Here is a 25,203-nt window from a genome sequence, read left to right on the forward strand (position 1 = left end):
TAACCAGCAGCATACCACCCTGCATCCCACTGCTGGCTTGCTTCTGAAGCTAAGTAGGGTGGCTTCTGGTTGGTCCCTGGATGGGAGACCAGATGCTGCTTGAAGTGGTGTTGGAGGGCCAGTGGGAGGCACCCTTTCCTCTGGTCTTAAAAAATATCCCAGGGCAGTGATTGGGGACATTGCCCTGCTTAGGGTTCTGTCTTTCAGATGGGACGTTAAACAGGTGTCCTGTGGTCACTAAAGATCCCATGGAACTAATTGTAAGAGTAGGGGTGTTAACCCCTGGTGTACTGGCTAAATTCCCAATCTGGCCCTCATAGCATCATGACCACCTAACCATCCCCATCTTACAACTGGCTCATTCCTCTCCCCTGTAACTATTCCCCAGGTTGTTGCTGAGAATGTGTTCTCAGTCAACTTTTCTGGTAAAATAAGGGTTAAAAAAACATTTCATATATCTGTTATTTTCTGGGCAGTGAATGAGTTAACAGCCACTCTCTCAGCCCAAACCCAGACAGACACAAGAGAGAGCATCACCTAGTTGTGAGACGCTTCTTTTCAAAGGAAGGGAAAATGATTACATGGGAGAAGAATTGATGCACCTAAAATCTCTTCATGTCATCTAAGCATGAACACTACAGCAATGCTATAGCAGCTGTTACCTCTTTTCTTTCCGTCTCGTGTACCCTACCTGCACCTCGTTCAATAGCTGCAGTCCTACAGCGCTCCTCCACTCCCTACACATGGCAGACAACTCGCCCCCGCTCTCACCCCCGCCGTTTTCTGGTAAACAACCCCACCACACACACACACACACACTTTTCCTCAAACCCCATTGCCATGCTCCTCTAGCACCGTTTTAAATGCTTTCCCCTGTAAAGAGGTGCAGTAGCAAAACAACTTAACAGCTACAAGTGAGAGAAATTGGTGAAACTGGTGATTTTCAGGCAAATAGAAGACAAATAGCAGGATGAGCACATAAACAAGCATTCCTCCAATGCCTGACCCTTTGCCGGCGGGTTCTCTTTGGAAGTGGCGCATGTGATTTGCTAACATTGTTAGATGGGGTCCTGGCACAGCGGTCTGTTTTTGTCAGGAAGACTGTACGATGTCCAGAGGTCATATGGCAGGACACCAAGCAGCAAGGCTTGTTTGCCTCTCATGAAACACATCTATTGATAAAAAAATAAATCACATGCTTGGGGCTGTTACGGTGACCGTATTACCACCAAATAATAAGTCATGACCGTAGTCAAATTCCAGGTGACTGTTTAGTCAGAGCATCAGGCTTCTTTAAGCTCTGATGCTGCTGATGGTCATTAGTAGCCTACCAAACTTGCTAACTGTCTGGTACTCAGCACTCTATTGTCCCTCTAATCACTCTAATATCAATGCAAATGTAATGGAAAATCTAATCAAACACTTCATGAGAGCCCATGAGCTCATGTTGAGCAACATTTCTATAGGCTGTGCAATTGCGCGAGAAAACAGAGTGGCGGCCTTTATAAAATAGGAGGATCCCATCAGCTTTCTATAGGCTCGGCCAACTATATTTATTTCTCTACTTTCCTAATATTAAGCACATTGCTTCTATTTACAACAGGTGTATAGTCTACCTGGCTGGCATGAAAATAAACCACAGTAAAAGCATCTTCCATTCGCTGTTTAAGTGCAAAGAGGACATGTATTTTCCCCTGCTTCCTGTTCCGACAGGTGTATGATAATGGTCCGTTCTAAATCTAAACTCATTTCACACGTATATTATTTAGTATATAATTAATACAGCTTGGAAAAGCCTAATTGCAGGGATAAACGATCACATGGAGTTTGACTGCCAGATGTGGTGGTAATATGGTCACCGCCCTAATGACGCCCTGTTTCTTTGTTAACCCCTCAACACAGAATAGCCACATGTGCTCACACCCTCTGAAATCATTTGGAGAAAATATCCATTCTATTTTAATTCAGCTTTGTTCAATTGTATTCTTCATACTATAAAATAATGCCACGGAATTGTAAACAAATTGTGTCTGCTAAATGAACTAGTGTATCCCTCAGCCATATGGCATAGCCAGATCAAGGCTTAACAATGTCTGAATATACTATCCTGTTCTTCTGAAATAGACTACATCTCCTTCATATCATGTTTCTTTAGACCGGTCTAAAATAAAGAATGGCTTTATTGTGATGGTGTCGGCTATTTTACATGGATTTATTAGACTTTTAAAAATGTAGAGGTTCCAAAGGTCAGTGGCTTGTAGGCTGTTGGGGTCCAAATGTTCACTTCACATTTCCATGTCATATAGTGTCAACGTTTGGACGTACAGTTACAAGATGGCATGGCGTCTGTTCTGAACAGAATGAGCCTGTTTGTCATTTGTGAAGTACGCACCTGAATGCAATTATGATTCCTTTTTATTTTACCTTTAACTAGGTAAGTCGGTTAAGAACAACTTTTTATTTCCAATAACGGCCTAGGAACAGTGGGTTAACTGTGTTTGAACTTGCAGCCTTCCGGTTACTAGTCCAACTCTCTAACCACTAGGCTACCCTGCCGTCCCATGCACATTGAAAATTACAATCAGTTTCTTTGAATTTCCTTGTGAAAGCTAGAACTCATGTTGGCGATAGAACAAGCTTTCAAATGATTCCCACCAGACCCAGATTGGGATTTATAATGGGACGTTTTTGGAAGGCGTAAACAACAGTAATTGTGTGATGGCAGGGATGTGTTCCAAACAAAACAACTACAAGTTTGGTTGCGCTTGTTCCTTAAAAGGCACAGCTAGGGAGCTCAAAAAAAAGCACCTTAAAGTTGAAGACTCTTCTACAAGTTACAAAAGTGCATTGAAATGACCCCGGAACTGTGCACACTCTGGAGATGTGTTGGGCCACCAAAAGACACCAGTTAGTTCTCTCACTAGATTTGATCAACAAATACAGCAAAAAGTACAATAAAATGTTGAGGACACATAGAACCAGTGTAATGGATTTAGTCTCGTCAGGTGACTGGTTCTGTCCACAACGTTGGTCTAATAATTGTCCCATAATCTCCAAACTGTTTCCTTTTAACTGCTACTGTGCTTAAACATTCAATATTTTTTCTGTAAGAAACATTTCAATTTAGCCCATATACAAAGCCTTCAGAAAGTATTCATATCACTTGAATTATTGCAGATTTTGTTGTGTTACAGCCTGAATTAAAAATGTATTAAATAGATGTTTCTCTCACCCATCTACAAACAATACCCCATAATGACAATGACATGTTTAGACATTTTTCCAAATGTATTGAAAATTAAATACAGAAATATCTAATTTACATAAGAATTCACACTCCTGAGTCAATACTTTGTAGAAGCACCACTGGCAGTGATTACAGCTGTGAGTCTTTCTGGGCAGTTCTCTAAGAGCTTTCCACATCTGGATTGTGCAACATTTGCCCATTATTCTTTTCAAATTCTTCAAGCTCTGTCAAATTGGTTGTTGATCATTTATAGACAACCATTTTCAGGTCTTGCCAAAGATTTTCCAAGAACATTTAAGTCAAAACTGTCACTCAGCCACTCAGGAACATTCAGTCTTCTTTGAAAACAATTGCAGTGTAGATTTGGCCTTGTGTTTTGGTTATTGTCCTGCTGAAAGGTGAATTCATCTCCCAGTGTCTGTGGAAAGCAGACAACCAGGTTTTCCTCTAGGATTTTGCCTGTGCTTAGATTAATTCTGTTTCTTTTTTTGTCCTGAAAAACTCCCCAGTTGTTAACCTTTACAAGCATAACCATAACATGATGCAGCAACCACTGGTACTCAGTAATGTGTTGTATTGGATTTGCCCCAAACATAACACTTTGTATTCAGGACAAAACGTGAATTGCATATAACAGATTTTTTGCAGTATTACTTTTGTGCCTTGTACAGGCTTCCTTCTTTTTACTCTTGTCAATTATGTTAGTATTGTGGAGTAACTACAATCCCTCAGTTTTCTCCTATCACAGCCATTAAACTATGTAACTGTTTAAAGTCCCCACAGTGACTGTACGAACATACCCCAACCAGAAGCCATGGATTACAGGCAACATCCACACTGACCTAAAGGGCAGAGCTGCCACTTTCAAGGAGCGGGACTCTAACCTGGAAGCTTATAAGAAATCCCGCTATGCCCTCTGACAAACCATCAAACAGGCAAAGCGTCAATACAGGACTAAGATCGAATCGTACTACACCGGTTCCGACGCTCGTTGGATGGTTCTTGTGCCCAAGAACACTAAGGTAACCTGCCTAAATGACTACCGACCCGTAGCACTCACCATCAGAACCACAGATGACGCAGTCTCTATTGCACTCCACAATGCCCTTTCCCATCTGGACAAAAGGAACATATATGTGAGAATGCTATTCATTGACTACAGCTCAGCGTTAAACACCATAGTGCCCTCAAAGCTCATCACTAAGCTAAGGACCCTGGGACTAAACACCTCCCTCTGCAACTGGATACTGGACTTCCTGACGGGTCGCCCCCAAGTGGTAAGGGTAGGTAACAACACATCCTCCACGCTGATCCTCATCACAGGGGCCCCTCAGGGGTGGGTACTCAATCCCCTCCTGTACTCCCTGTTCACTCATGACTGCATGGCCAGGCACGAATCTAACACCATCATTACATTTTCTGGTGACAACAGTGGTAGGCCTGATCACCGACAACGACGAGCCAGTCTATAGGGAGGAGGTCAGAGACCTGGCCGTGTGGTGCCAGGACAACAACCTCTCCCTCAACGTGATCAAGATAAAGATGATTTTGGACTACAGTAAAAAGAGGACCAAGCACACCCCCATTCTCATCGATGTGGCTGAAGAAGTGCAGCAGGTTGAGAGATTCAAGTTCCTTAGTGTCCACATCACCAACAAACTATCATGGTCCAAGCAAGATAGGGCACAACAAAACCTATTCCCCCTCAGGAGACTGAAAAGATTTGGCATGGGTCCTCAGATCCTCAAAAGGTTCTACAGGTGGACCATCGACACCATCCTGACTGGTTGCATCACCACCTGGTATCAGCCGCCGACCGCAAGGCACTACAGAGGGTAGTGCGTACGCCCCAGTACATCACTGGGGCCAAGCTTCCTGCCATCCAGGACCTCTATACCAAGCAGTGTCAGAAGAAGGCCCTAAAAATTGTCAAAGACTCCAACCACCCTAGTCATAGACTGTTCTCTGTGCTACCGCGTGGCAAGCGGTACCGGAGTGCCAAGTCGAGGTCCAAAAGGCTTCTCAACAGCTTCAACTCCCAAGCCATAAGACTCCTGAACAGCTAATCAAATGGCCACCCAGACTGTTTGCTTTGTCCCCCTTACCACTCCTTACGCTGCTGCTATTCTGTTTATTATCGATGCATAGTCACTTTAACTCTACCTACATCTATTACCTCAATTACCTCGACTAACCTGTGCCCCCTCACATTGACTCTGTACCGGTACCCCCTGTATATAGCCTTGCTATTGTTATTTTACTGCTGCTGTTTAATTATTTGTTACTTTTATTTCTTACTTATCTATTTTTTACTTAACATGTATTTTTTCTAAAACTGCATTGTTGGTTAAGGGCTTGTAAGTAAGCATTTCACTTTATGGTCGACACCTGTTGTATTCGGCGCATGTGACGAATGCAATTTGATTTGGTTGGCCTCTAGGTGAAATCCCTAAAATTTGGTTTACTTCCTCGCCCGCAACGGAGTTAGGAAGGACGCCTGTATCTTTGTAGTGAATTGGTATATTGATGCACCATCCAAAGTGTAATTAATAACTTCACCATGCTGAAAGTTATATTCAATGTCTGCTTTTTTCATTTTTACCCATTTACCAATAGCTGCCCTTCATTGTTAGGCATTGGAAAACCTCCCTGGTCTGTGTTTGAAATTCACTCCTCAACTGAGGGACAGAGATGTTAAACACAGAGTATTATGTAACTTATTTAGGCTTGCCATAACAAAAAGGAGTTAAATACCTAATGACTCAAGACATCTCAGCTTTTACATTTTAATTCATAATTCAAAAAATAAACAAATCCACTGACATGATGGGGTATAGGCCAGTGACAAAAACACTAAATTGAATCCATTTGAAATTCAGGCTGTAACACAACAAAATGTGTGAAAAGTCCAGGGATGTGAATACTTTCTGAAGGCACTCTAAGCCAATTCCCACAAGTGGAAAGGGTTAACGAATAAGAGTACATGAACCTGATCCGACTGGAGATCAGCACTCCTACTCTGAGGGTACATATAAGGCCCGCTGAGTAACGGGGGAAACAGGTAAACACGTGCTAGTCCATCACCATGGAGACCACACACCTCCAGTCACATGACTGATAAAGCATTGAAGAGGAAGAGTAGGTGGAATAGGACGGCAGCCTAAACACACAAGTACAAAAAACAAACCGACACAAAAGCCCAAACACTCATCTCTGATCCCCCTTGAAAGAAACATCTCAGTCCATCGCCTCTAGAAACTTCAATCAAAAATATGTAGCGTGGGTATAAGTATGTAGTTGATGTTAGGCTGCAGGTTTCATGATGGAACACTTGTGACAGCAGGACTAGTTTCAAGTTTTAAAGTGTATTTTACACATTGTCTGGATACAGACTAGGGGCAGTCAGGGGTTAAGGCCTGTCTGGTATCAGTGAGCTGAGCTCACGCTGGCCTGGTTGGCTGCATGTGAATGACAGGATGAGAGGATGAGTGCAGGGATGTAGCTAAGCCATATTCCACTCTCTCACCCTGGGAAAACCCCACAGGATGAGCTGAGCCAGCGTGGAGCAGCGTACGTGTGGTGTGTGTGGGTGTGTGTGCGTGTGACTAGCTTAGCGGTGAGAGAGGCTGGTAATCTGTAAAGCTGCTTTGCCTAGGGCGGCTGGTGTGAAACTTGCCAAGAGTGACGGAGAGAGAGCAGGAGGGAAAGGAGGAGTGTGAGAGAGGGAGGGAAAGAGATAGGTTGTGAGAGAGATTACATAAGAAGCTTTTTACTTTCCTTTGTCAACAAACACAGGAGCCATGTTTACGCACACACAGGACACACATGAACACACGTGCATGCACACAGACACACGGGGGAACGTGAGATAATGTCCTGGTTGTCATAACCTAAAAACCGTAGTCTCACGTTTATTGCCAATGGCCAGATTGCACAGCAGACAGGTGTTTTCCCTGGTTATGACTTCTGCCCAAGATTAGATACTGTGATATCGTTAAAATGGTATCTAAAGAGTAAGGCACCGCTACTATCATGTAGTTCCTGCACCGCAGTACACATTTTGTGAACAATATTTTCAGCAATATTCTAAATCCCAATTGTCAGTTTCACCTGACTACAAAACATTTCAACTAAATTGATTGACTGGCTGTAAATTATTTCTAAAATTACATGATATAATTCAATAGCATTATCGTCGCTTCTACTCATCCCCGTACACAGAATTCACTACACTCCAATATGCCAAGCAACAGCAATCCTCCTTAGCCTACTGCAGATCCCTCAGTCAGTTCACTGTCTGCCCCTGCCACGACCCAGAGAGAGAGACCGAGAGAGAGGGAGAGAGAGGGAGAGAGAGGGAGAGAGAGGGAGAGAGGGAGAGAGGGAGAGAGCGAGAGAGAGCGAGAGCGAGAGAGAGCGAGCAGGAGAGAGAGAGCAGGAGAGCGCAGGAGAGAGAGAGAGAGAGCAGGAGAGAGAGAGAGAGCAGGAGAGAGAGAGCAGGAGAGAGAGAGAGCAGGAGAGAGAGAGAGAGCAGGAGAGAGAGAGAGCGCAGGAGAGAGAGAGAGCGCAGGAGAGAGAGCAGGAGAGAGAGCGCGCAGGAGAGAGAGAGAGCGCAGGAGAGAGAGAGCAGGAGAGAGAGAGAGAGCGCAGGAGAGAGAGAGAGAGAACAGGAGAGAGAGAGCAGGAGAGAGAGAGAGAGAGAGAGAGAGAGCAGAGAGAGCAGGAGAGAGAGAGAGAGAGAGAGCAGAGAGAGAGCAGAGAGCAGAGAGAGAGCAGAGAGCGTGAGAGAGAGAGAGCAGAGAGCGTGAGAGAGAGAGAGCAGAGAGCGTGAGAGAGCAGAGAGAGAGAGCAGAGAGAGAGAGCAGAGAGAGAGAGCAGAGAGAGAGCAGAGAGAGAGAGCAGAGAGAGAGAACAGAGAGAGAGAGAGCAGAGAGAGAGAGAGCAGAGAGAGAGAGAGCAGAGAGAGAGCAGAGAGAGAGAGCAGAGCGAGAGAGCAGAGCGAGAGAGCAGAGAGAGAGAGCAGAGAGAGAGAGCAGAGAGAGAGCAGAGAGAGAGCAGAGAGAGAGAGCAGAGAGAGAGAGCAGAGAGAGAGAGAGCAGAGAGAGCAGAGAGAGAGAGAGCAGAGAGAGCGAGCGAGCTAGGAGAGAGAAATAATTGAGGCAAACGGCATTGTGATAGAAAGAGAGAGACAAAGCAAGGGAGGGAGAGGCTCACACTTGTTTGAGTGAGAGAGAAAGAGAGAGGGTGGGAACGTGATGGTCCGCGTGACGCTGGCTCAGACACTGCAGGCGGTTACGTAAGTGTACCCCCTGCCCCGTCTCCTCATGGACTGAGCAGACACCGCTCTCCTCCAATCCCTCACTCTGCAGCCGCGGCCCGCTTTTCTCCCCTCAGCTCACATGGCTCCTCACATGCTCCCTCCCCCTCTTACTCGTTCTCCCTCTCCCTCGCCTGCTCGTTCCCTCTCTCTCTCTCTCCTCCTCCCACTCACTGTGCCCCAGGGGAGCCACCAACCTCTGCTGTCGCTTTTCTCTTTCTCTCGCTCTTTCTATTTCCTCGCTCACTTCTGTGGAGTGAGACAGCAGCTCCACGCTCAGGGCAACAGGGATATGACACACACACACAAAAAAGACAAATACACACTCAAACACTCCCGGAATACGTGAAAGGACACACAAGCACATATCATTCTTAGGCTTTTTAAAACATGCCAACATGTTTTGGCACAATATGTAAATGTCAGTGCTGTTGACTGCATCTTATACCCTGTGAATTCTATCATATCAGAGTTCAACCTATTTGAGTATGATACTGATTGACATTTAGCAACAGGACATGATCTCAATACTTGTGCTATTCTTCAAAAGGCAGTGGCATATCAAGGCAGCGCTACTTCTACTGTATGTAAACTCTTCAACGTCTCATCTCCCTATCCTCCTCTACTAAGACCTGCAGCACACATGCTTCACTTTACCCTCCAGAGTTGATCACCCAGGAACTTTGTCTAGTTTTTCAACAACCCTCCCCTCATATCACTCCCACCCTCCTTCCCCCTCCTCCCAAATTCACAGGCCCATGGTGGAGAGAGAGAGATGAGATAAAGGAGAGAGAGAGAGAGAGAGAGATGAGATAAAGGCAAGAGAAAGAGAGAGATGAGATAAAGGCGAGAGAGAGAGAGAGAGAGAGATGAGATAAAGGCGAGAGAGAGAGATGAGATAAAGGCGAGAGAGAGAGAGAGAGAGAGAGAGAGAGAGAGAGAGAGAGAGAGAGGTGCACCCACGCTCACTGCAGTATTGATTTGTTTGTTCAGCGTTTGCTCCCCCCACCCTCCATCTCTCCAACCCTTTCTCTCTCTCACAGTGTGAGCTTGTCCTCGAGTGCCACCCTGCCTTATATAAAAGCATGTAGAGGCCCACAGACTACTGATGATGAGGAGTCTGGGCTCAGGGACCACAGAGAGAACGCGAGATGCAGAGAGACACAGAGAGAGCGCGAGACGCAGAGAGAGCGCGAGACGGAGACGCAGAGAGAGCGCGAGACGTAGAGAGAGCGCGAGACACAGAGAGAGCGCGAGACACAGAGAGAGCGCGAGACACAGAGAGAGCGCGAGACACAGAGAGAGCGCGAGACACAGAGAGAGCGCGAGACACAGAGCCTACAGCACCGTGGGCATGACAGTACAATATGAGCCAACCAATCTTCATCTTCATTTGCTTTCACTTAACTGCAGCCACATAGTGTGGTTGATAAAACACGGTATATTCACATTGCTGCTACACTGGGGAAGTGGTTTATCCTTCTAAAAAAAGGTAACGACTGCAACACCTAAAGATGAACACACAACCAAAGCCGTTACTGTGACACCTAAGTCTGTGACAATACATCCATTCATGAAAGTCTCAGTATACAGTATTTTGTATCCAGGACGTTGACATTGGTTACAGAGGGTAGTGCGTACAGCCCAGTACACTGGGGGTGAGATCCCTGCCATCCAGGACCTCTATACCAGGCGCTGTCGGAGGAAGTCCAAAATAATTGTCAAAGACTCCAGCCCACCCCTAAGTCATAGACTGTTCTCTCTGCTACCGCACAGCAAGTGGTACCGATGCACCAAGTCTGGAACCAACAGGACCGTGAACAGCTTCTACCACAAGACTGCTAAATAGTTAACCAAATAGCTACCCAGACTATCTGCATATACCCCGTTTTGCACCAACTCCTCTGATTCATCACATACACTGCTGATACTATTCATTATCTATCCCTTTGCCTAGTCACCATACCCTACCTATATGTACAGTACAGGGATTTCACCATGAGGCCAATGGTCACTTTAAAACAGTTACATAGTTTAATGGCTGTGATAAGAGAAAACTGAGGATGGATCAACAACATTGTAGTTAGTCAACCTAATTGACAGAGTGAAAAGGAAGCCTGAACAAAATTGTAATTTTCCAAAACATGTGTCCTGTTTGTAACAAAGCACTAAAGTAATGTGGCAAAGTCTTGAATACAAAGTGTTATGTTTGGGGCAAATCCCCCAAAATATATTACTGAGTACCACTCTCCATATTTTCAAGCAGAGTGGTGGCTGCATCATGTTATGGGTACGCTTGTAATCGTTAAGAAATTAGAGGTTTTAGAAGATAAAAAAGAAACGGAACGGAGCTAGGCACAGGCAAAATCTTAGAGGAAAATCTAGTTCAGTTTGCGTTCGACCACACACTGGGAGACTAATTCACCTTTCAGCAGGACAATATCCTAAAACACAATGCCAAATCTACACTGGAGTTGCTTATCAAGAAGACAGTGAATGTTCCTGAGTGGCCGAGTTACAGTTTTGACTTAAATCTGCTTGAAACTATATGTCAAGACCTGCAAATAGTTGTCTTGCAATGATCAATAACCAATTTGACCAAGCATGAAGAATTTTGAAAATAATAATGGACCACTTTTGTACAATCCAGGTGTGCAGAGCTCTTAAGACTTACCCAGAAAGACTGCTATAATTGCTGCCAAAGGTGATTGTAACATGTATTGACTCAGGGGTGTGAATACCTATGTAATCTAGATATTTTTCGTTATTTCATTTTCAATCAATTTGCAAACATTTTTGAAAACATGTTTTCAATGTCATGGGATATCAATTTAATCCACGTTGAATTCAAACTGTAAAATGTGGAATAATTCAAGGGGTATGAATACTTTCTGAAGGCACTATAGTATTCATTTTCTATATCTGTGACCATATTGTCCAGGAGTTTCTAGTGGATAGACATCTGGTTCAGGAGAAACTAATGAAAAAACATCTAATCAACAATCACTATTTTCAATTAACTCTGCACCTCTTCCAACACAACTATTGACTTTTTTCACAACTGCCACCAGTTTTTACTTTTTTTTGTTTACATATCTATTTGACTAAGTGTGTAAAATAAAAAAAAATGTTAAAACTCATTAAAACACCAATGTTATTCACTAAATTGATGGTTTATACTGTTTTTAGTATAATGTTTATAGCTTTGTCATAAAACATTTTGTAAATGTTTTATTTGATTCTTTTCTATATTGTACATGTGATAAGTAATGTTCGGTGTAAATGTTTTATTTGATTCTTTTCTATATTGTACATGTGATAAGTAATGTTCGGTGTAAATGTTTTATTTGATTCTTTTCTATATTGTACATGTGATAAGTAATGTTCGGTGTAAATGTTTTATTTGATTCTTTTCTATATTGTACATGTGATAAGTAATGTTCGGTGTAAATGTTTTATTTGATTCTTTTCTATATTGTACATGTGATAAGTAATGTTCGGTGTAAATGTTTTATTTGATTCTTTTCTATATTGTACATGTGATAAGTAATGTTCGGTGTAAATGTTTTATTTGATTCTTTTCTATATTGTACATGTGATAAGTAATGTTCGGTGTAAATGTTTTATTTGATTCTTTTCTATATTGTACATGTGATAAGTAATGTTCGGTGTAAATGTTTTATTTGATTCTTTTCTATATTGTACATGTGATAAGTAATGTTCGGTGTAAATGTTTTATTTGATTCTTTTCTATATTGTACATGTGATAAGTAATGTTCGGTGTAAATGTTTTATTTGATTCTTTTATATATTGTACATGTGATAAGTAATGTTCGGTGTAAATGTTTTATTTGATTCTTTTCTATATTGTACATGTGATAAGTAATTTTCGGTGTAAATGTTTTATTTGATTCTTTTCTATATTGTACATGTGATAAGTAATGTTCGGTGTAAATGTTTTATTTGATTCTTTTCTATATTGTACATGTGATAAGTAATGTTCGGTGTAAATGTTTTATTTGATTCTTTTATATATTGTACATGTGATAAGTAATGTTCGGTGTAAATGTTTTATTTGATTATTTTATATATTGTACATGTGATAAGTAATGTTCGGTGTAAATTTTGTGCGCGTCCGAGTGCTGCACAGAAGAAATGCCATTCTGCACAGAGACGCAAGAGATAGAACTTCACGGAGTTCGCCCCATTAGTTTGCACTATATGGATCAACGTTTTTTCTGTGATCAAATCAACATGATATCAGCCCCATTTCAATGCAACAAACCTAACTTTGCAAGATTGAGCGCAACAGAGTTGAATTCTATTAGCGGGTAGCCCACGAGCGGACTTTCCATCAACTGCAAGTGAATGCGCTTTTCAGATCAGTTCAGATTTTTTTTTACCTTTATTTAACTAGGCAAGTCAGTTATTAAGAAGAAATTCTTATTTACAGTGACGGCTATAGCTAGAGGGTTTATTTTCATATTCAAACCTATAGCTAGAGGGTTTATTTTCATATTCATATAGCTAGAGGGTTTATTTTCATATTCATATAGCTAGAGGGTTTATTTTCATATTCAAAGCTATAGCTAGAGGGTTTATTTTCATATTCAAACCTATAGCTAGAGGGTTTATTTTCATATTCATATAGCTAGAGGGTTTATTTTCATATTCATATAGCTAGAGGGTTTATTTTCATATTCAAACCTATAGCTAGAGGGTTTATTTTCATATTCATATAGCCAGAGGGTTTATTTTCATATTCAAACCTATAGCTAGAGGGTTTATTTTCATATTCATATAGCTAGAGGGTTTATTTTCATATTCATATAGCTAGAGGGTTTATTTTCATATTCATATAGCTAGAGGGTTTATTTTCATATTCAAAGCTATAGCTAGAGGGTTTATTTTCATATTCAAACCTATAGCTAGAGGGTTTATTTTCATATTCATATAGCTAGAGGGTTTATTTTCATATTCATATAGCTAGAGGGTTTATTTTCATATTCAAACCTATAGCTAGAGGGTTTATTTTCATATTCATATAGCTAGAGGGTTTATTTTCATATTCATATAGCTAGAGGGTTTATTTTCATATTCATATAGCTAGAGGGTTTATTTTCATATTCAAAGCTATAGCTAGAGGGTTTATTTTCATATTCATATAGCCAGAGGGTTTATTTTCATATTCAAAGCTATAGCTAGAGGGTTTATTTTCGTATTCAAAGCTATAGCTGGAGGGTTTATTTCCATATTCAAAGCTATAGCTAGAGGGTTTATTTTCATATTCAAAGCTATAGCTAGAGGGTTTATTTTCATATTCAAAGCTATAGCCAGAGGGTTTATTTTCATATTCATATAGCTAGAGGGTTTATTTTCATATTCATATAGCTAGAGGGTTTATTTTCATATTCAAAGCTATAGCTAGAGGGTTTATTTTCATATTCAAAGCTATAGCCAGAGGGTTTATTTTCATATTCATATAGCCAGAGGGTTTATTTTCATATTCATATAGCCAGAGGGTTTATTTTCATATTCATATAGCCAGAGGGTTTATTTTCATATTCAAACCTATAACCAGAGGGTTTATTTTCATATTCAAACCTATAGCCAGAGGGTTTATTTTCATATTCAAACCTATAGCCAGAGGGTTTATTTTCATATTCAAACCTATAGCCAGAGGGTTTATTTTTATATTCAAACCTATAGCCAGAGGGTTTATTTTCATATTCAAACCTATAGCCAGAGGGTTTATTTTCATATTCAAACCTATAGCCAGAGGGGTAGCCTAGATTGTCTAACTATCTGTATGGTAATAATAACATTTTATTATGTAAAGTGGTTTCTGGCATCAAAACACAATATAAGTAAAACAAATGTTTTAATGTCAAGTTCTTCATCATGTAAAAACATTTTTTTTTAAGTCTCAAGCAATGTAGGCCTGCATTGAACACCACATATAGGCTAAAGTAGGCTATATCACAGAAAATAAAAGCTATTTCCATGTGAAAATATTATGGGATTTGCTCTCTAGACACGCCACCAAACTCTAGGCACATGACACAATGTATACAATACCTCTGCAGTACAGTGTGTGTGTGTGTGTGTGTGTGTGTGTGTGTGTGTGTGTGTGTGTGTGTGTGTGTGTGCATTCCAGTAGAGGCTCCTCAGAGGAAGGGGAGGATACAAATCCTATGCAGTGAAAAATTAAAAAAATAAGTTATCCTTTTTAGGTAAAACTATTTGCTCCATTGGTTTAGTTGGTAGGCCTACATTATGCTCCAAAAGCCACAATAGCTTATTATATTAATAGCCTGTCTTAAACTGTAAGGGTCAAGCCTCAGTGTTCACTGTAAACGCATGCCGGAAGTTGCAAAAAATTCAAGTTTCCACTCACAAGACCTAACATTTGCACAGTACCCCAAAGAAGGGGTTGGGGGGGGGGACCAAAAGAATTACAAACACCTGTGACAATCTGAAATACCCCAAAAGGCCCCTAGATGTCATATTATAAAATTCCTCCCCAAAAATGTGAAAGTTACCAAAGTTCGGTTAAGTTTACTGATTAACTTAGAAAGTTTCCAGTAATATACCCTCCTCTTGTTGTCTTGTACACCCCTAAACACCCTGTATGTAACACACCCTTGTCATCATGTCCTGTACATCCCTAAACACCCTGTATGTAACACACCCTTGTCATCATGTCCTGTACATCCCTAAACACCCTGTATGTAACACACCCTTGTCATCATGTCCTGTACATCCCTAAACACCCTGTATGTAACACACCCTTGACATGATGTTTTGTACATCCCTAAACACCCTGTATGTAACACACCCTTGTCATCATGTCCTGTACATCCCTAAACACCCTGTACATATCACCCCTTGACATGTCTGGTTCAGTACTCACAGGCTCATCAAAAGCCTCCTTCTTGTCCAGCATCTCTCGGAGTGTCTGCAGGATCTTAATGCACAGCTTTTCCTCCTTGTCCATCAGCTTCTTGGTGTGTTTGATCAGTCTGAATGACAAGGGAAGAGTACCAACCAAACATCAGTACCATGGCTTTAAGTCATCTAAGCACACCAATGGACGTGTGACCTTTGACTGGAAGTTTGTGAGGACAGAAAATAATAAACAAAACCCTTTTTTGGGAAACATTTACGAAAAGTCAGAAGTCGAAAGTAAAACACAAAGAAGAACAATGGATGGCCAAATGCAAACTTGGCACTGGTGTAAACGCTCAAGAAATGCAGCCCATAGATTATGTTTGTGATGGTGTGTCTGATCAGTGTTTGTGACTGCATCTGTACCTCTGCCACACTCACTTGGACATGAAGGCCCCACTCTCACAGCGCAGTCTGGCAGCCTCTGGGAACAGCAGCTCAGGGCTGTGTAGTACATCCACCAACACAGAGAACTCAGCCTGCACCATAGGACTGAACTGCTCCTCTAGACACGCCACCACACCCTGGACACATGATACAATGGATACAATACCTCTGTAGTGCAGTGCAGTGCAGTGCAGTGCAGTGCAGTGCAGTGCAGTGCAGTGCAGTGCAGTGCAGTGCAGGTGTGTATTCCAGGGGAGGCTCCTCAGAGGAAGGGGAGGATAATAATCATATGCAGTGAAATATTTAAAAATAAGTTGTCCTTTTTTAGATAAAACCATACTAAATATATATTACATGTCACCAAATAACTGATTAAAACACACTGTTTTGTAATGAAGGTCTACAAGTAGACTCAACAGCACCATCTAGAGTAGCACCATGGTGTAGCTGGAGGACAGCTAGCTTCCGTGGGGTACATTGACTTCAATACAAAACCTAGGAGGCTCATGGCTCCCACCCCCTTCCATAGACTACACAGAAATTATGCCAACTTCTAGAGGATGTCCTTCAACCTATCAGAGCTCTTGCAGTATGAAGTAACATCTTGTCCATCCAATCAAAGGATCAGAGAATGAATCTAGAAATGAAAGCACAGGCTACAGCTAGCTAGCACTGCAGTGCTTAAAGTCTGGTGAGTAGTTGACTTAAAGAGAGAAAGACAGTAGTTGAACAGTTTTGATTTTGATCAAACTATTTTCTTCAAAAATTAAGGAGAAGCAGCAGAGTGAGAGAGCTAGCTATATTTTGTATGTTTTTACCTTCTTAGTTTACCTTTTACTTATGCAGCTAATTCAGTTAATTTGCCTACTCAACAACCTGACTCAAACAGAGGAATGCTATTTACGGTGCCTTCGGAAAGTATTCAGACCTTTTGACTTCTTCCACATTTTGTTACATTACAGCCTTATTCTAAAACGTGTTGTTTTTTTTCAATCTATACACCATACCCCAAACAGGGTTTTAGAAATTGCTGCTAATTTATTAAATATAATGAACTGAAATATTACATTAACATAAGTCTGATGTCCTGAGGACTCTGGATCAGGTTTTCATCAAGGATCACTCTGTACTTTGCTCTTTTCATCTTTACCTCGATCCTGACTAGTCTCCCAGTCCTTGCAGCTGAAAAACATCCCCACAGCATGATGCTGCCACCACCATGCTTCGCCGTAGGGATGGTGCCAGGTTTCCTCCAGAAGTGACACTTGTCATTCAGGCCAAAGAGTTCAATCTTGGTTTCATCAGACCAGACGATCTTGTTTCTCATAGTCAGAGTCTTTTGGTGCCTTTTGGCAAACTCCAAACAGGCTGTCTTGTGCCTTTTACTGAGGAGTGTCTTCTGTCTGCCCACTCTACCATAAAGTCCTGATTGTTGGAGCGCTGCAGAGATGGTTGACCATCTGGAAGGTTCTCCTATCTCCACAGAGTGACTCTGGAGGTCTCAGAATAACCTTTGGGTTCTTGGTCACCTCCCTGAACAAGGCCCTTCTACCCCGATTGATCAGTTTGGCCAGGCGGCCAGCTCTAGGAAGAGTCTTGGTGGTTCAAAACTTCTTCAATTTAAGAATAATGGAGGCCACGGTGTTCTTGGGGACCTTCAATGCTGCAGTAATTTTTTGGTACCCTTCCAGATCTGTGCATCGACACAATCCTGTCTCGGAGGTCTACGGACAATTCTTTTGACTTCATGGCTTGGATTTTGCTCTGACATGCACTGTCAACTGTGGGACCTTATATAGACAGGTGTGTGCCTTTCCAAATAATTTCCAGTCAATTGAATTTACCACAGGTGAACTCCAATTCAGTTGTAGAAACATCTCAAGGATAATCAATGGAAACAGGATGCACCTTCGCTCAATTTCGAGTAACATAGTAAAGGGTCTGAATACTTATGTAAACATGTATCTGTATCAGTTTTTATTATGAATAAATTAGCAAAAATGTCTATAAACCTGGTTTCGCTTTGTCATTATGGGGTATTGTGTGTAGATTGCTGAGTTTAAAAAAAAATTATAAGGCTGTAACATAACAAAATGTGGAAAAAGTCAAGGGGTCTAAATACTTTTCAAAGGCACTGTATGTTAGCTTGCTGGCTAAGGCTAACCAACACTGCAACTCTTCCAAGTCAAGGTAAGCTTTCATTTTAGAAATGAATTGGCACCGGACCTGCCGGTGTAACTGCTACAATTTTTGCTGTACACTGTACTGTGTGATTGTACACATGGCAAGAGTGTGCAAGGCGGTTTTGAATATTTTACTGTCTCTCTCACCTTGATTACTCCAATTTGTCTCTCGACTTTCATTTTTAAGCTAGGTTGTAGCAACCTCATGATGGGTATTATATAGGGCAATTTCGAGTATGATGTAGTAGCCTAAACCTATGACAGTCATCCAATATGCTGTAATAGAAATGAGGCCATTGTCATAAATATACAATACCCCCCTAATCTTGAACGGCAAGAACCGCCAGTGGCATATTCATGTATATTTGTGGGAGTGCATATTTCTGTGTGTGTGTGTGTGTGTGTGTGTGTGTGTGTGTGTGTGTGTGTGTGTGTGTGTGTGAGGGATCACCTGCAGCTTCTCGATGATGCTCTTGTAGTCAGGCACTCCCAGAATCTCCTTGCGGACCCGGGTGCGTGCTGAGGTCCTCCAGTCCTTGACGGCACGCTCCACCCTGTAGGTGTGGGCCTTCAGAGACAGAGTGTTCACCTGGCTGTCCAGATCCACCGGGATGGCTATGGCACGCGCCTTAGCTGGAGAGGAGACAGGGTGGAGGCCTTATAACTAGGAACTGAAGGAGCCTCAAAGTTAGAGTGCTGATATCGGTTTAGCCTTGTAGACCATATCGAATACTCTGAATCGCTTTCTGAAGATGGGCCCATATCTCTCCCAGACACACACATTCACACAAGCTGACATGACACCCAATCAACCAACAGAAAAAGGCATTGGCCTACTTTCTGTATTGTCTGCATACACAGTGGCGGCAGACTAACATGTACAGGGCTTATTGGGTGAGATTTAAATACTTGCAATGTCTCCCTGTCATTATAGAAATCATTGATGTTTCCAGTCTACAAACCTTAGTCAAGGCCTGTCAAAGTGCAATCATTGGGCTGTGAGACTCACCCACGTCAGACAGTGTTTTGATGCAGCCCTCGATGTTGTTCTTCTGGGCCGAGCTGATCCAGGTGCAGTTATAGATCCTGAAGGAGGACTGGAGCAGCTGGATGAAGATCGGCTGGTGGGTCTGACATAGAAGAGAGGGAGGATAAACAGTCACTAAAACACTCCATAAACAAACACTTCAATGGCACTCAAAAATGTTGTGCCAGCACCTACCAGATGGATAAGCATTTGCCTCAAGTGCCTGAACTGACTGAATTGAAACACAAATGGCCTGAGGAAGGTATTTAAATACCCATGTACAAGGTTAACCTCTCTCCCAGGAATACCTGCAGGTTGGAGTTGTTGACAGGGAACTGGGAGCTAAAGAAGCCCTTGACGATGGCCATCACCGTCTCCGTCACGTACCTCTCCAGGGGAATGTTGGCATGGTTACGGTCCGTGGTGCTGTTGCACACCTAAAACGATAGAGGAGAGGGGAATGTCTGTCTGTCACTCAGGAGTGAGGGGGGAAGAGACTGACCTAGGGTATCTCTCATTTTTTTGTTGGAATATTTTATATGACAAACAAAAACATACATAGACAAAAACAATAGACAACTTAACATACATACATACTTACAAACATACATACTCTACATATCCACAAACATTAACGACATGACAAATGCTCAGACACACGTTCCCACAGTATCCACAACGTTGTTTCTACTGCTTGTAAGACTTTGCCCCATATGACGTAAAATTGTATTATGTTGTTTTTGTCTGTAGACAGATTTTTTCCCATATTTAAATAACGCATTTGATTCTTGCTTTGTAAATTGCTTTGTAAATCTTATTAGACAGCTTTTTAACGTTGCCCATAAGTTTTGGAATGTATAGTACTCCAAGAAGGAATGAATTCCTGAGTCGTTAGTTTTACACTTAAGACATGACTCTGCCATTGTGCTGTAGAATGTGTGAAATTGGTCTCTTGTATAATAAAATCTATACATTACTTCATACAGGATTAAGCTGACATTTTCATTATTTGTAATTTTGTTCATTATGTTCCAACACTCCCTCCATCGTTTGTCAATACCAGTTCTTTTTAAGTCTTGGTTCCAATAGATTGGACAGGCTCTCTGCAAGGTTTTGTATACATCTTACCTATCATATGACTAACTATCTTCTTCTGACTCATTTTCGGTTTCTATGCCTTTAGTTTGTGGGCCAATTTATCTGTGAATTCTGAAAAGCTTGAATTCTGAAAAGACTGTTCCATAGGGGTGTGTTTTTATGGAGTGATATTGGTTCTTGAAGAATCCGTTTCATTTTCTTCCATATTGTTCTAATGTTCTTAATTATGAAGTTGTTAATGTTCTTTGCTCCATCCTTTGAAAACAGACACGTGAAAAGATTGCACCTCTTCATTATGTAGCATGCACCTCTACATTATGAACCCATTGTTCCTCTTTACTGCATTTAACTATACATCGCAAGTAAAAGCCTTGGGTGGCGAGTTGATACAATTCCAAATCTGGAAGGCTAAAACCACCCTCAGATTAAAACTTTGCTTTAGGAGTTTTATTTGTCTTATACACTTTTTTTAAGAACGTCTTCGATGGGGTAATTCTACCTGTAAGGCTTATGGGGAGATTGTTTCATTTAATTAGATCTGCTTTCATGTTGTTGAGTAATGGGATAAAGTTATTTGTCATCACTTATTAAGCATCCTAAGTATTTCATATTTTTTTGGTCCACTTAAAGCAGGGTTTGTCAACTAGGTTCGGTATCGGGCCAAATTTTTATTGAGCTAATAGTCGGTGGGGCAGAACATAATTAGTATATAATATTAGCACAAATATTTAGCCAACACTACAAATTGAACAACATGTTTAACACATCCAATTAGTAGGCTTCATAATAAATTCAGTGACAATTACATAATTTCTATCTGATTATGCTCATAAAATCACCATGTCTACATAAAGATGGCGCCGAAGAGGATGGCTGACGTTTTACAAGCTCCTAACCAATTGTGCTATTTTGTTCGATTTTTTGCGTACTTATTTTTAAACTTATTTTGTAAAAAATGTTGCTGCTACCGTCTCTCTTATGACCGAAAATGACTTCTGGACAACAGAACAGCGATTACTCACCACGAACTGGAAGAAGCTTATCTCTTTAACGAGTCTGACGAGAAGGATATACTGCTCTCCATGGACAACAGGCAACATCCGCATTGAGCTAAAAGCTAGAGCTGCCGCATTCAAAGAGTGGGACACTAATCCGGATGCTTATAAGAAATCCCGCTATGCCCTCAGACAAAACATCAAACAGGCAAGCGTCCATACAGGATTAAGATTGAATCCTACTACACCAGCTCTGATGCTCGTCAGATGTGGCAGGGCTGCCCAGTGACGCGAGCCTACCAGACAAGCTAAATGCCTTTTACGCTTGCTTCGAGACAAGCAATACTGAAGCATGCACAAGAGCACCAGCTGTTATGGATGACTGTGTGATAACGCTCTCCGTAGTCGATGTGAGCAAGACGTTTAAACAGGTCAACATTCACAAAGCCGCGGGGCCAGATGGACTACCTGGACGAGTACTCAAAGCATGCGCGGACCAACTGGCAAGTGTCTTCACTGACATTCTCATCCTCTCCCTGTCTGAGTCTGTAATACCAACATGTTTCAAGCAGACCACCATAGTCCCTGTGTCCAAGGAAGCGAAGGTAACCTGTCATTCAAGACGGTCAAAAGCCTTTTTGGCATCAATAATGAACGAGGTGGAAGGTGTGTTCCACAGCACACTAGCGAGAGCCCTGGTAGAAATGTGTTCAACATCCACTGAAGTGGCTAGCAAACCAAACAGACTTGCTAGTTACCTAACCAAACCATCAGTACTAGCTTGCCATTATGAAAATCAAATTCAACAATGCCATAATGTTTTAAAATTTGACTTTTGCTTTCAAAAGCAGCATAAACATAGAACATATAAGAATGAACTATAGCCATTGAATTCTACCGTGCAAATATACCATGTGTTATTTAAGCAATAAGGCCTGAGGGGGTGTGGTATATGGCCATATATCACAAACACCCGAGGGGCCTTACTGCTATTATAAACTGGTTACCAATATACTCCGAGCAGTAAAAATACATATTTTGTCATTCCTGTGGTATACGGTCTGATATGCCACGGCTGTCAGCCAATCAGCATACAGGGCTCAAACCACCCAGTTTATAAAGAGAAATAATGCACACTCTAGAATGCCCTTCAAGCCAATCAGAAACAAATATTCAACAATGCAATGGTATAAGGATAAATCTGCATCTAGTTAACATATTGTATTATACTGAAACATGTTCTTGTATTTGTTTCTAAGTGTCCATGTTAAATAAACCCTGTTTGATTAATATGTATCAAGTCTGGTAAGACTTTTGCCATTCTGTTGCTTAGGAGTTTTGCTATTTTATTGTCGTAATTTATTACATGGGTTTGTAATATCTGCAAGGGACTATCCAGATTTTTCTGGTTTTAATATAACTGAAATAACAGTTCAATACATGGAACTCGGAATTCCTAAATTGAGTGACGTGTGTTGTCATTTGAGTAAATAAGGGCGGTACTTTGTCCCAGAATATGAAATAAAACGATAAAAAGCCATCGATCCCTGGTGCTTTTCTCTGGGTGAAGATTTTTATAAGTGTCTAACATTTCTTTTTGGGTGATTTCCATTTTTAGCCTGGTGTATATCTCAATAGTCTAAAGAACTTCTCTTCTCCTTTCCCTCATCTACACTGAACTGGACTGGGGAAAGGCCCATTCCCTGAAGGGACCCACCATGTTGAATTCACTTACACTGAGTCTACAAAACATTAAGGACAGCTGCTGTTACCATGACACAGACTAACCAGGTGAATACAGGTGAAAGCTAAAACCCCTTATTGATGTCACTTGTTAAATCTACTTCAAATCAGTGTAGATGAAGGGGAGAAGACAAGTTAAAGAAGGATTTTTAAGCCTCGAGACAACTTGTCTACAGTAAATTGTCTACAGTATGTTGTGCCATTCAACATGGACAAATGGACAAAACATTTAAGTGCCTTTGAATGGGGTATGGTGGAGATGGTGGTAGTAGTAGTAGTAGTAGTAGTATTAGTAGGTGCCAGGAAAACACTTTCGCCACCTTATAAAGTCCATGCCACGAGGCTATTCTGAGGGGGGTAGTGCTATGAGGAGGACCTTAGTGAGGATGTTACCCGTGCCATGTCCACCAGGAAGTTCTCAAAGAGCTTCCAGATGTGGTGGCTGGTGTAGATCTCCTTCATCTCCACCTCAGTGTCCACGTAGCAGTGGTTCACAAAGTTCACGTAGGCCGTCTTCACCTGGGGAGGGAGGACCAATAGAAACCATGCATTCAGATGATTGGCAGGTGTGAAAGATTACACTGAAGTGAATGAATGCTAGGCTATATCAAGGCTGGCTGTTCTGGAATCAAATGTTATGCATCTGTATGCAAACAATGGGTGCATGTCAATTGTCTATAATGGAATATTATATTGCTTTACTTTCCCTCATCTGCACTGATGCAAAACAGCTGAACAGATTAACTCCAATTCACAGTACGCATATACCAAGCGTCATGCCACTCTTACCTATCCTCTGTATCCTCAGATTAGTGCAGATGAAGTTGAATACAAGGGTAGAAAATCACACACTACTGAATCACACCTCAGCACCAAATGACAAAGCCTCTCAATATGACCCCACCCCTTCCCCTGTACCTCAGGGATGCAGTCTTCGTGGGTGACCACTTTGACAATGTCGTCGAGGGGCAGCAGGGAGTTACATTTCAGCTCGGTGTATACGTTCTTGCCCTCGGTGCAGACAGCGAGGAGCTCTACCAGAGTGTTGTGGTAGGCCAGGGCGCCGCCCTCGTCCCTACGCTCCATCTCGCAGCACATCATCTGGAACAGCAACGGGAAGGAGGAGCGGTCGTTGTAGAACACCAGAACGTCCTCGCCACCGTTCACCAGCTGGGGGTGGGATGGACAGAAAAGCAGACAGACGAGTGGAGATTAGACAGGGAATACCTTATCACTAGTGGGGATAACCAAAATTGATAATTCAATATGATATTAAAATGAGAAAGACAAAGCGTGATATTGGTTAATTATTACAGTTAAACTAAACTGAGACTCAACATGCAATGACTTCCTGTAACGCCCTCAACCAAGATTCCAACCAACGTCTATGGGCAAATAAATAAATTAATCCACAAGGTATCTCTAAAAGTAGTCACATTTTAAGTCTCTCGTGTTTCAAACATCTCTAGCAAGCCCTGGCTAGTTTGGAGATAGTGGTAGTGGAAACCATGCTATTGTGGGGTCTCCACAGCCTTATAAAGATAGCATCATCATCATCCCTCGCCCACCTCGGTCATGACCTTGTCCTGGCACTTTTTCACGTACTTCCCGTCGGCCTTGACGATGGTCAGGAGGAACTTGAGGTACTGGACGTGTCGGCCGTGCGTCTCGATGCAGTGGACAAAATGGTGGACCACGCGGTCGCTGATCTCGTTGCACAGGTGGAAGTTGTTCATGAAGATGTGGCGCATGGTCTCAGCCTCCAGGAGCTGGAGAGAGGGAGAAGATGTGCACAGTGAATTCACATTCATTGACATATGGATATCCAGTAATAGAATGCATTTATTGAGTTGAAAATTAGTAAGAAGTGAACAAACATGTACAGTACCAGTCAAAAGTTTGGACACCTACTCATTCAAGGGGTTTTCTTTATTTTAACTATTTTCTACATTAATAGTGAAGGCATCTAAAGTATGAAATAACACATATGGAATAATGTAGTAACCAAAAAAGTGTGAAACAAATTAAAATATATTTTATATTTGAGATTCTTCAAAAAGCCACCCTTTGCCTTGACAGCTTTGCACAGTCTTGGCATTCTCTCAACCAACTTCACCTGGAATGCTTTTCAGTCTTGAAAGAGTTACCACATATGTTGAGCACTTGTTGGATGCTTTTCCTTCACGCTGCACTCCAACTCATCCCAAGCCATCTTGATTGGGTTGAGGTGAGGTGATTGTGAAGGCCAGGTCATCTGA

General features: G+C 41.8%; 1 protein-coding gene across 2 annotated transcripts in view; it reads right to left on the reverse strand.

Moving 5' to 3' along the window:
- LOC110522681 (inositol 1,4,5-trisphosphate-gated calcium channel ITPR2) overlaps positions 1-25,203 on the reverse strand; it is a 162,849-nt gene that overhangs the window by 76,476 nt on the left and 61,170 nt on the right. For both annotated transcript variants that reach the window (XM_036977399.2, XM_036977393.2), the window contains exons 30-37: positions 24,514-24,714; positions 23,864-24,115; positions 23,339-23,464; positions 19,418-19,546; positions 19,092-19,212; positions 18,534-18,715; positions 15,894-16,036; positions 15,478-15,586 (exon numbers count right to left, since the gene is read on the reverse strand). In XM_036977399.2, the coding sequence (XP_036833294.2) occupies positions 15,478-15,586; positions 15,894-16,036; positions 18,534-18,715; positions 19,092-19,212; positions 19,418-19,546; positions 23,339-23,464; positions 23,864-24,115; positions 24,514-24,714 (1,263 nt within the window). The remainder of the gene's footprint in view (positions 1-15,477; positions 15,587-15,893; positions 16,037-18,533; positions 18,716-19,091; positions 19,213-19,417; positions 19,547-23,338; positions 23,465-23,863; positions 24,116-24,513; positions 24,715-25,203) is intronic.

The sequence above is a fragment of the Oncorhynchus mykiss genome, chromosome 1 (assembly GCF_057628025.1).
Source record: "Oncorhynchus mykiss isolate SJ-2025 chromosome 1, ASM5762802v1, whole genome shotgun sequence".
Taxonomy (NCBI): domain Eukaryota; kingdom Metazoa; phylum Chordata; class Actinopteri; order Salmoniformes; family Salmonidae; genus Oncorhynchus; species Oncorhynchus mykiss.